Source organism: Parasteatoda tepidariorum, chromosome 4, assembly GCF_982258835.1.
Source record: "Parasteatoda tepidariorum strain Cologne lab strain chromosome 4, Ptep-v5.0, whole genome shotgun sequence".
Lineage (NCBI taxonomy): Eukaryota > Metazoa > Arthropoda > Arachnida > Araneae > Theridiidae > Parasteatoda > Parasteatoda tepidariorum.
Window position 1 is genome coordinate 44,550,900 of NC_141758.1, and position 11,536 is coordinate 44,562,435.

The 11,536-nt window shown below is 27.6% G+C and overlaps 1 protein-coding gene across 1 annotated transcript; it reads left to right on the forward strand.

Moving 5' to 3' along the window:
* Positions 1 to 516: 516 nt before the first annotated feature.
* LOC107447454 (FGFR1 oncogene partner 2 homolog) lies at positions 517 to 6,577 on the forward strand. Its single transcript, XM_016062374.4, has 4 exons — positions 517 to 871; positions 978 to 1,116; positions 2,674 to 2,916; positions 4,894 to 6,577. Exons 2-4 carry the CDS (start codon positions 982 to 984, stop codon positions 5,119 to 5,121), a joined length of 606 nt encoding a protein of 201 aa, XP_015917860.1. The 5' UTR covers positions 517 to 871; positions 978 to 981; the 3' UTR covers positions 5,122 to 6,577.
* Positions 6,578 to 11,536: the final 4,959 nt, after the last annotated feature.

The following is an 11,536-nucleotide window of genomic DNA, read 5'->3' on the forward strand; positions in this document are numbered from 1 at the left end:
TAGAATAAGCGTAACGTTCAAAATTCAAGAGGAAACTGGATTCATAAAGTTATGGTGATAGAAAATAATAAAAAAAATGTTTTCAAACGTCGGCATGATGACACTTGTTTTCTAAATGAGAAGGCAGTCCCGCAGTGAACTGATCGTAATGACACGGTACCCAGTAGAGCACCGAAGACAAGCATCACTGCCTGCTTTCAGTAAGCGGGTGGGCGACCACTTTGATCAGCCTATGTATGGACCGAGGATGCGCAGTATCGGTCCGAGTTAAACTGTTCTACCGTAAAGTGCTCGACATCGCACGCAGGTCACCAGGCTACCAAAGCGGAGGAGCCATCCTCTCTGGAGAGGATCAAAACTTTGATGGCTTGTCTTCGGATCATCCTCGGGGATGTTTCCCAGACCGTCGCCAATAGCCCATTGTGCAACTCTAGTGCAACGTAAATAAAATACCTAGCTACCTAAATGAGAAGGCAGTATTTTAAGGTACCGTTACGCTGCATACTAAAAATTCGCGAATACGACTGAGAACCTGCTGGTGGAAAACATTGACCTGCGGAAAACTCGCAAGCGGAAAAAGAAAAAAATCAAATTTAGTGAGAATAACCCTTCAGAGCCAATATCTGAATCAGTCTAAATAAAATATTAACTGCAACTTTGATTCAACTTGAGTTTACAAATTCCTAAATTAGTTTTAGTTTCTCGAAAATAGTTTAATTTCAACTATTAACTAAAATATAACTGATTACTTTCACTCTATAACATTAATGTTATTTTTTAAAAACTTATTTTCTTAATCAGCTCGTAATCAAAAATCAGAGTTAAATGCTTCGTCGTATCTTATAAATATTTCTCTTTTCGTCTGCTCATAGTAAGATGTTTTTCTTCCTTTTTTTTTGCCCTTTTCTAAATGATTATAAAACTCATTTGTTGTTTTTGTGAAATACGAATGTTAATTATATATTAATTTACTTTAGCACAATGTCCGTTACGGTTCATCAGATTTTGAACGATGCAAAGCGACTTGTCAATCGTCTTCGAGAGCACGAATCAAGTGCGGACAATATTATTCAGCAAACACAAACTCTTTATAAAAATATAGATGCCATGAAAGAAGTGAGATATATTTAAATTAATCATATAAATTATAATTTATTATATTTTATCTGGATATGTTTTGGTATCGTAATGTCACGCTCCATTTACCTTTGTGTTTCCGTATTATTTTTACTCCAAAGTTTACCACGTAGAATTTAACAAGCATTGTTGACTATTGCTCATCATCGAATTTATTAAGCGTTGAAATAACTTCTGGTAGTATATTGAAACAACTTCTCATTTATTTAAAAAATTTAATTATATTTTTAAAAAATATTTGTGTTCTAACCTAATTGACTTTTTATATGTGTGTCCTTAAATGAATTGAATATGTATTTGCATTATTTTTTTATGTGTTTTTGTTAAAATAATATAAGCTAAGTAGAGTCTAATTTTATGTGTGCGTTTCCTTTTTAAATAGCATATAAAATGACGAACAGCAGAATTTGTTTACGAATATTCTAAATAATAACAAAAACAGCTAAATTTATTTATGTTTTGTTCATTTTGTTTTATTATGTTATTTAATTATTGAACTTGTTTTTTTTTAAAGTATAAATTACATTAATTATTTAATAATCAATTAGTAATAAGCTATTAAATTATTTCTAGGAATATTAATTTGTTTATTAATATTGTGTAATAAGTCCTTATTATCTAACCCCTTTTTAGTACGAGTATAGTAAAAATTTAAATCTTTGTAGCAATGTAGTAAATTAAAAAACACAATCCTGTAATTAAATTGTGGAATTGTGCAGATGATTCTTTCGGTAAATCCTTAAAAAAGTATTAAAAATAAAACGAAAATTATTGAGAGTAATTTAAAATAAACAATAATCTAAAATCATAAGCTTAAATAATTTATTTAAGCATAAATAAAGTTACTATTAATAGTCAAATTAATATTTGTCTCTTAGTAAAAAATGTTTTGAGTTTTAAAGATTTATATAATAAGTCAGAACTATTCCATTATATTATAATGTAAAATTAGATTGTTTTGAAAAATATTAAAATAAACTGAAACAAAGGTTCTGTGTAGTTCAATAGTACAATTTTATAACAGCAAATTAAATAATTAAACAACTCTGCCAAGTAAATAAGTAAACAAAGTAAGATATTAGGATTAATTCAATCTTTATTTAATTATAAATCTTAATATTTCAAATACACTCCAGGATTGTTACATAAAAACTCCTAGTCGAGTCTAAAATTTGTAGGCAAATGCGATATATTTATAAATGTATACATTAATGATATATATTAAATAAAAACATGTTAAAAATAAAAAAAAAGAGGTAAATATGTTTATTTTAGTTTTTCTATTGCTATTTTAACATTAGTTATGTGCATTTGCTAACAACAAAAAAATTACTCTAATGACAATTTCAGTTGCAATTTTAAGTTGTCACTGTATTAGACTTTTACTGTATTCAGTAAACTTTATCACAAATTATAATTTTTGTATATAATGTTGTTTTATATTTCATATATAATTTTTGTGAGAAAATTTTCTATCATTTTTTTTGTACTAATAGTATTACGCCGTAATTTATCTCATATCATATATTTTTTTAGTATAACGAAGAAGTGAATGATCAAAATATGGCTAACCAGGTGCGACCACCAATTGTTTTTAATGCACAACAGGAAAATAAACATATAAAAGATCTACTACAGGAAAACAAAGAACTCAGGGATATGCTAGAAGAACATCAATCAGTATTGGAATTAATTATGAGCAAATATAGGCAACAGGTTACAGAATTAGTAAATTCTTGCTCACTCAAAAATGATGGCAGCTATATGAATAATTCTCAGGTGAGTTAAACTGTTCATAAAATGGATAAAAAATTTTTAGAAGCTGTTAGAATTACTAAACTTAATAATTATCATTTTTAAATAGATTTCTTTATTTCACAAGTTGTGTCAATCTAAATTTAGGCACTTTAATTCATAACCAATTTTATGTTATATGTTAAGCTTCTCTTGTTTGTCATGTTCAAGCCGAAGAGCCAAATAGTGTAAAACTAGAGCCTTACATGTAACTTTTTGTGAGGCTCTTAGCCATTGTTTATCAAAGTGGATGGAGTTCGAAAAAACCTGTCCAGGTTTTCTTCTTCCATTTGAGAAAGCCCACTTTTTCCGAGGTGGGTTTTTTCAAAATTTACAGCACTATCTCAATAGGTTTTAATTTGAAAAGCAAAGTAATTATAAAGTGTATTTTAATTAAAACTTCCAAATAATTAAAGATAAATTAACTTCATGCATTAATTGAAATGCATCCCTCTTGTTTTAAGAGCGTATTAATGTTCCTTTAATTAAGATGGAAAAGTAAAGTATCTGTTCTTTTTAAGAACAGATATTAAATCCATCTGAAAATTATTGTTTTTATTAATCAGAATTTCACTACGAACTTAGATGTTGATATATAATTAGGTAGAATTTTTGCATTTTCTGAAATATCTATTCTAAGCAGAGTGCAGTGATTAAAATTAAATCAATTTCCTCCATTTATGAAAAATTATCTGTTTTTGTGAAATATTCAGCATTGTTGAAAAACGAATCAGCCGTTTTTAGAAATTTTGTCCATCAAAAAATGCATGTCGCATCTCCACAGTCTATGTTTTTATGCCCAAAATTTCACTTGATATAATTTAAATGAGCCATTTAATTTCAACTATTCATTTTTGTTTCACTAAAGCTGAATTAAAAAAAAACTCTCATGCAAAATTAAAATATAAAACTAAATCAAAAATGACTGAAGTATCTTTGGGGGGGAGGGGGGGGTGTTGTTTTGTCCAGCCTGATAATATGAACACAAATTTAGCAAGTTAAGCCATAAATTTTATAGTTATCAGAAGTTGTGATCAAACAGCATGTTTCTTGCTGCTGTTAAATATTGCTTTAGATATTGTTTTAATTATCTGCCATATGAAGTAACTTTTTTTTTTGTTGCCTTTTAAGGGTTCATGCTGCCTACTTTAAAGAATACGGATTGTAAAAACAATTTAAAACTTTCCCATCTTTCAATGTTTTTCTTTTATGCTCTTCAAATAAAATTTTTTTATGAATGTTGGACTGAACTTTGCTAGGCTTTATAACTTAACACATTTACTTTTTGGTTTAAGCTTATGATCAAACCTATGTGGTTAAGATCATAACCATTGACATTTGGAAAATTAAGACTTGAAAATCAAGAGAATTTACTAACTTAGGGTTGCCACTCCACCGGGAGAACAGGGAAAACTTGGAATATATAGGGAATTTAAAAATCACCTAAAATAACAGGGAAAATGCAGGGAATTTTGATCTATGGGATATTTAACCATATTTCAGCTATACTAAACTATTTCACTTATTATAGCATTATTTAAGTATGCTCAGCTGTTTTTCCAGCAATTAAAACTAATATAGTTATCCCAATATAGCTCACACAAGAGCACAGTAATTGTTCTTTCTTCTTAATATATTGCGTATAATATGTACAGGGAAAACACAGGGAATTTTTTTTTCAGATTTGAGTGGCAACCCTGTAATTTGCTAAGATCTTAAGAAATTTGTTCAGCTTATTTAAATTCACAACCTATGCATACTTTTATTTTTTACTTATTAATGTTTATGACATAGTGTAGTTTTTAAAATGTATCTAATAATAGTTATTAATTGCAGAATTCTACTTTTAAGTTTTATCATATCTTAAGAAAAACATTCTTAATGTCAATATAAAAATACTCATAAACTAAGTTATTCAAATATTTTAATTTATGCCATGACGAATGCATTGATATTTTTCAGGAACTGCAAAAAATGGCCGATAATATTTGTGAAATAGCAGATGTTATGAAGCAAGCTGTGAAGATTGATGATGTTAGTTATATTAATGAAATTGAAAAGCTGACTGAACTGGTAACAGAAAACTATGGTTTGCGAGAACTACTCGACATAAGTAAAACTTTTGGATCTTTGCATAACCCACTAAATACACCTGAAATGAGTGATAAAGAAATTCAAACTGATGTTTAAATATACATTTATTGTAGACAAATAAGTGTATTGCAATATATTATAATGTATAATCAAGTACAGCTATATATTCTTGTGCACTGGTTTGTTCAAATGAGGGTTGTGTTTTTCCTTGAAATATAACTTGTTCATGATCATATTTTTATAATAAGGTTATTTTGTTACACAGACTAAATAAATAAACAAATTTGAGGTTGTATTCCTTCAGTCCCATCTTTAAAATTTTAACACCCAGTTCAAAGTGTTGATTAGAATTTAAAAAAAAGTGCATACTGCTTTCCATTAATATTGAATACAAATAGGAATATCATAAGATATTCTTATAAATAGTCAAAATTATTAAAACTTCACAATTGTTTACTTTGTTTTAAGATTTTTGAGTCAGTTACATACAAGAAAAGAAGTTAAACCCCAATTAGAAAAACTTTTAAAAATGAAATTAAAGGTCTTAATTATTGCAATAAAATTTAGAATTTTTTTGATTGTTTTCATATGAAACACTTCTTATTTTATCAATTTTACTAGTTAAATGCTGAATAAAATTTAGATAAATTTTTCGGAAGCAAAAAATTTGAAAGCTTTTAAAAATTTTAATATGCTAAAAATAAAATTTAATGCAAAAAATGATAGATTATTTTATCTAATAGTTGCCTTCTCATAATTTAATTTACTATTAATACTAAATAAGCATTAGAATCATATCTATTCAAGAAAATAACATTAAGTCATACTTTTCAATCATTTTGTAAGTTACACATAGGCTCTAAAAATTCCAACTGTTTTCATGTTTTTAAAAATTTTTACTATTCTGCATTTTATAATTTTTACTGAATTACCATGTTTAGGTAAAAAAAAAAGTTTTGTTACAAAATTGTTTACTTTTTACATACATAATGACTTAATTTATATTAAAATATTCTTGACAATTTTGTGACACAATGGTTTGACTAAACTCGAACATATACAGAATATAAAAATAACGAAACTTTACACAATTTTGAAAACTTCTTCTACTCGCGTGTTTTAATAATTAATATTCTATAAATATAAATTTTTACCAGAAAATTTCTAAAGTTTTCTAATATTGATGATATATTATTAGTTGTATTATAAAATTTTGATTACTGGAATTTGGATGTATTTTAAAATTGTAATGAATAAATTTGGTTTAATCTTTTAAAAAATTTTAATATACTTTAAGTTAACAACTATAATTTTATTTTATCACTCAATTATAAATGATATAGCTTACATTTTAAATGAAGTACTAGAAATGTAGCAACAATCAAATTTGGTTCCGAATTATAAAAACAGCTGTAGTTACTTTTATTGTCACTGTAGTTACGTGTTCATTTTGTTTAGGGATACATGTACAATAATAAATATTTTGAAAAAAAAAATGCTCATATATTAGTTGTTAAAATTGTGATTGTATAATAAAATTATTTTAAATGAATTCTTAATATTTTTTTCATACACATACATTAGTATTAGATTTTAAAATAGTATATCACCATTTTTGATTTTAGTTCACGATTATGTTAACTTAGTTATTAATTATGTTAGGTATGTTTAGTTTTTATTATTATGTTCATTTAAGAATTATCTTAATTTCAGTGCTTATTGAATACTAAAAAATTTGCTGAACAAGCATAAATTCATAGCCGTTTTGTATTGCTTGATTACATTTTGTTGTAGTTCTATTTGTTATGAATGTGTGAACATTTTTTAATTTTATCTTTTTCAAATAAGTTGCAGACAATCTTACAATTTCTTTTCTTTATACTCTCTTTTTATGATTCATTTCTCTGATAAGAGTAAAATAGATTTTATTTATTCCATTTCTAACTTGCAGATCTTTTTAAAATTTTTTCTGTTTAAAATGCATGCTTTATATATGATATGGGGTGATATCAATCACTTTCATGTGGTCTCCCTTGTTTCTACTAAATGACAGATAATTTATCACTTCTTAAGCAGCTTCAAAGATGGATGAACTGAGTAGTAAATTTGATTGGGTGATGAGTACAAGTTTTTGAAGGTATGTTTTTTGATACATTATTATGCATAATGTCCCTTGAAGAAAAATAGTAATCTTTAGCTGATGAGTAATCCTCAACATCAGATATGGAAACACTTCCCGACTCTCAGATGATTTTTCCTGAATTTCTGATATTCCGCTTTTTAAACGTGTCTAACCTGCCATTCGCGCACATAAAAGTAGTCTCATAAAATCGCTTTGTAAATTCATCGGCATTTGTCCAGATACTGGAAGATTGCGCTTCTTCGATTGGTGAACCACTTCAGTAATGCTTCTTCACCATCCTTGTGATCTGCTTTTCTTAACTTTCTCTGCCATTTAAATTTTTTTCATGAGCAGAAATTATTAATTGCGTATTTTTCCATAGGTTATAAACTGCATATTTGGATAGTTTATATTCCCTGCAAATATCAGCTTGATTGCATCCTTTTTCAATTTTTCTGATTAGGCCCATTTTATCATCAATGGCGAACGTTTTACGCTTACTGCTCTCCATAGTTACATTTGAGACACTTGTTTGCAGGCTTTTTTAAAAAACTGAACTGAGAGCAAAAAGGAGTTGAAATGAGAGCCTTATCCACACGTATTAGTGTCCAACCCTTTGACCAATAAGGAATAATTACTCATTCCCTCTGACAGAAAATGCATATTGATCGCACTGACACCTTACAGGTGCATCCAGAGCTGGATTATACCTTTCGGGGCCCTTCCCTCCTTCCCCCACTCCTCCCCTCTTTTCAAAATATATGCTATAATTTTCTTGCATATTTTTTTTTACATTTTTCTTAATATGGATTTTAATTTACAAATTTGTTTATCGAACTTTATCTGCAATACCGACATACTGCCGATATTGCAGTTGATATCGATAATATGTACCATTATGATTAGTTCGATCGATAACTATGTAAAGGTAAACACTTCACGTCAACAATACAACAACAAACCAGCAAAGAAAACAGTGAAATTGATAGTGAGATTAATTACAAGAAATATTTATACTACAAATAGCTTCATAGTTTTCATGATACTTAGTTATGATAACTAAGTGAAGGAAATTAACATTGTCAAAAGTAAATCTTTTGAAATTATTTAAAAATAAATTTGCAAGGTAGGTTAAATGTTTACTAATAGAAAAAAAAATGATTTAATACTATTTTATTAAAATGTTAGTCACGTTTTGTCAGGAAAGTACTACGCCATTTTAGATGTATTAGTAATTTCAGAAATGACTAAAAGGTGTAAAGTTTACAGTGATTTGTACGATAATTTCGGTTTTCTTGTTCACAAAAATCTGTCAGAATCTGAGATTAAACTAGAAGTGCAAAATTTGGTGAAAATTTACTCATCCAATTTAGAGGAAAACTTTGTAGATGAATTTTTACTATTTTCAAATTTGTATCAACATAAATCTGCACAAGAAATGTTGAAGGCTCAAATTAAAGATAAACTTGTGAATACTTTTCCTAACGTTCACATTGCATTAAGAATATATTTGTCGATTCTTGGATCAAATGCAGAAGGAGAAAGATCTTTCTCCAGATTAAAATTGATAAAAAATTATTTGCGTTCAAGGGGCCGTACAAAAAGTACGTACACAAAAATGGAGAAATTTTAAACCCCTCCCCCCCTTCGTACATTACTGTACATAAGGTCTTACTCCCCCCCCCCTTAGAGTACGTACATTTTATTAGTCTACCCCCCTTTTTCATAAAAATTAAAATAATTATGTTTTAAATAAAATTAATTATTTACTTAAGGAGGGTGTAGGATAAAGTCAAATTTAAATTTGGTGTATGTTTATAAAGTACGTACTTTGTATAATACCTCCCCCCCTCCCCATCGTACAAAACCGTACATAATAGCAAATCCCCTCCCCCCTTCGGGATGTACGTACTTTTTGAACGGCCCCCAACAATGAATCAAGATCGTTTGGCATCACTCGCACTTATGTCTATTGAATACGACATTTTGCGTAGTTTGGAATTCGACAGCATAATACAAGATTTCGTTGAATCCAAAAAAGTAATATATTAGATCATAAGATTATGCAAAATAATTTATTACCGAAAAATATTATATTTTTATTTGTATCTTCATTTTTTTGTGCAAAATACACTTGTTGTTTTTAAAGCTAAATTATTTTTGTCAGCAATTTTTTCTCTCAAGTTTTTCGTAGGCCCTAGACACGTGCCTAGTGTGCCTATAGGTTAATCCGGCCCTGGGTGCATCATCTGCCTGGTTGGAAACATCTACTTGGTTTGTTTAGGGATGGGAATGTGAGATAAAAGAAGCAAACAAGAAAAAATGCTTATTGCTTAATTCCCCTCTATCGATGGTTTCAGGAATCGGTATATGCACTTATTTTGAAGTAGAAATTTCAAAATTATTACAAAAAAAAAAAAAAAAAAAATGAAAAGAAAATCAGTCAAAGACAGAAAAAAGTTCATTATATCCATAAAAAATAACATTATACGTGTATAGCAAGGCACGGGACCGAACATTTCGTTCACTATATCCGGGAGTTCACTATAAACCGTGTTCACTACAGCGGGGTTTGACTGTATTTATATATGTTTGTCTTACGGGGCACCAAAATCGTAGGTATATCTCTAAGTTGGCAACAACTTATGTCACATAGTTTCATAACTCGGTTTTCACATTCTATAACTCATAGTTATTTCATTTATATTATATTGAACATTATTACTTTTTATATTATATTGAGCTTTTAGTTTACACTACTGTTTATTTTTCCTTTTTATAGATATAAGTTGATGATTCACATAGGAAATATCTTAAAATAAATGACATAGATTTTCATTATTTAATTTATTAAATAATTGTTTACTTATAAATTGTTTTAATTAATTTATTTCATTTTATCTAATTTTCTAAAGCTTAAGATATTGATTTGAAAAGCAAATGTTATTTGTCTATTAAATGACATAGACTAGCTTAATTCGCTTTGCTAACATTGATTCCTTATACAATTTTAAGTTTTGAAACATGTGTTATTAAAATATATTTGTGTTATTAAAATATATTAATTTACGTTATTAGGTTAGATGTATCTTAGTAAAATGCTGAAAAAAGAGTTAGCAATTGTGAGATATTTATGACAAAATTTCACATTTGGGTTAGCATTATGGGTAAGATTCTTTTTTTTCCAGAAGTTATCCAAGTTCACCTTCCACAGTAATTAAAATTAGAATTCTAACTAAAGAATGAAGATAGATGCATAGACCAAACAGTATATACGTCAGTAAAACTTTATTTATCAAATAAAAAAAAATCAAAACATTTTCGTATCTATACAATGTTTTCTTTCTTCCTGACTTAACTAGTAATATTAATGTTTAAAGTTATCAAAATTATTTTAGGTCATAACATGATATCAGATTATACATATCAAAACAGTAATAATGCAGGAATTACAACAACAAACTTTGTCAAGAACTCAAAATTTTGATTTAAAACCAATTTCTATTAAAATCTTTCAAACGAAATTGGGGAAAAAAGTGATAACTTACTAGTTTTAACGAAATTTTATTTTTATAAGTTAATTTATTAATTGATTAATGTTCTTCAAACATGAGATTCACCAAACTAAAATTTTTTTTTCAATAGTTGCCTCATAAATCTACAAAATATAGATTATTCTAATGAATTCAAAATATCTACTTATTGCAGCCTTTATCACCTTATGGAATACTCTTTAAAAGAGTCATATAACAGGAAGACAGATAGTAACATTCACAAATTAAGTGTTAAAAGGTGTTGAGTGAAAACTTACACCTTACATTATTTCTTCTCATATGCTGCATTTAATATGTAATTTAATACACATGAAAGAGTAAAAACGACATAGTAAATAGTTATTATGAATAACAGGGATGCCAACATTAGGAGGTATTTAGTATATCATAAACAAAAAGGAAGATTAATTTTTCTTTACCTTCTAACAAAATCATAAGATTTATATGATTGTATTAGTATGTAATTGTGAAAATCGTTAGAGCTGTTATTGCAACTGATAAAAAAAAAATCATTTAGTTTATTCTAGGCAAATTTATGAAATTGCTTTAAACAAAGTGCATATTTTTTTTTAAAGATCTCTATCAATTTCAATCAAAATATTTGCAGATGATTCTGTAACATATCATTCTCACGAATATAGTGTTTATTTTGACCATTGAGTAGGTATATTTTTATTTAAAGTAAAACAAATGACCAAATCAAACTAGAAAGTTTACTGTTTTTGGTATTTTGACAAGGTAAGATGGAACGAAAGACAAGGTAAGATGGAACGAAATAAAAATTTAAAATAAATTAGTAGTAGTACTTCAATTAGTAAGTAGTTTATTCTTTACT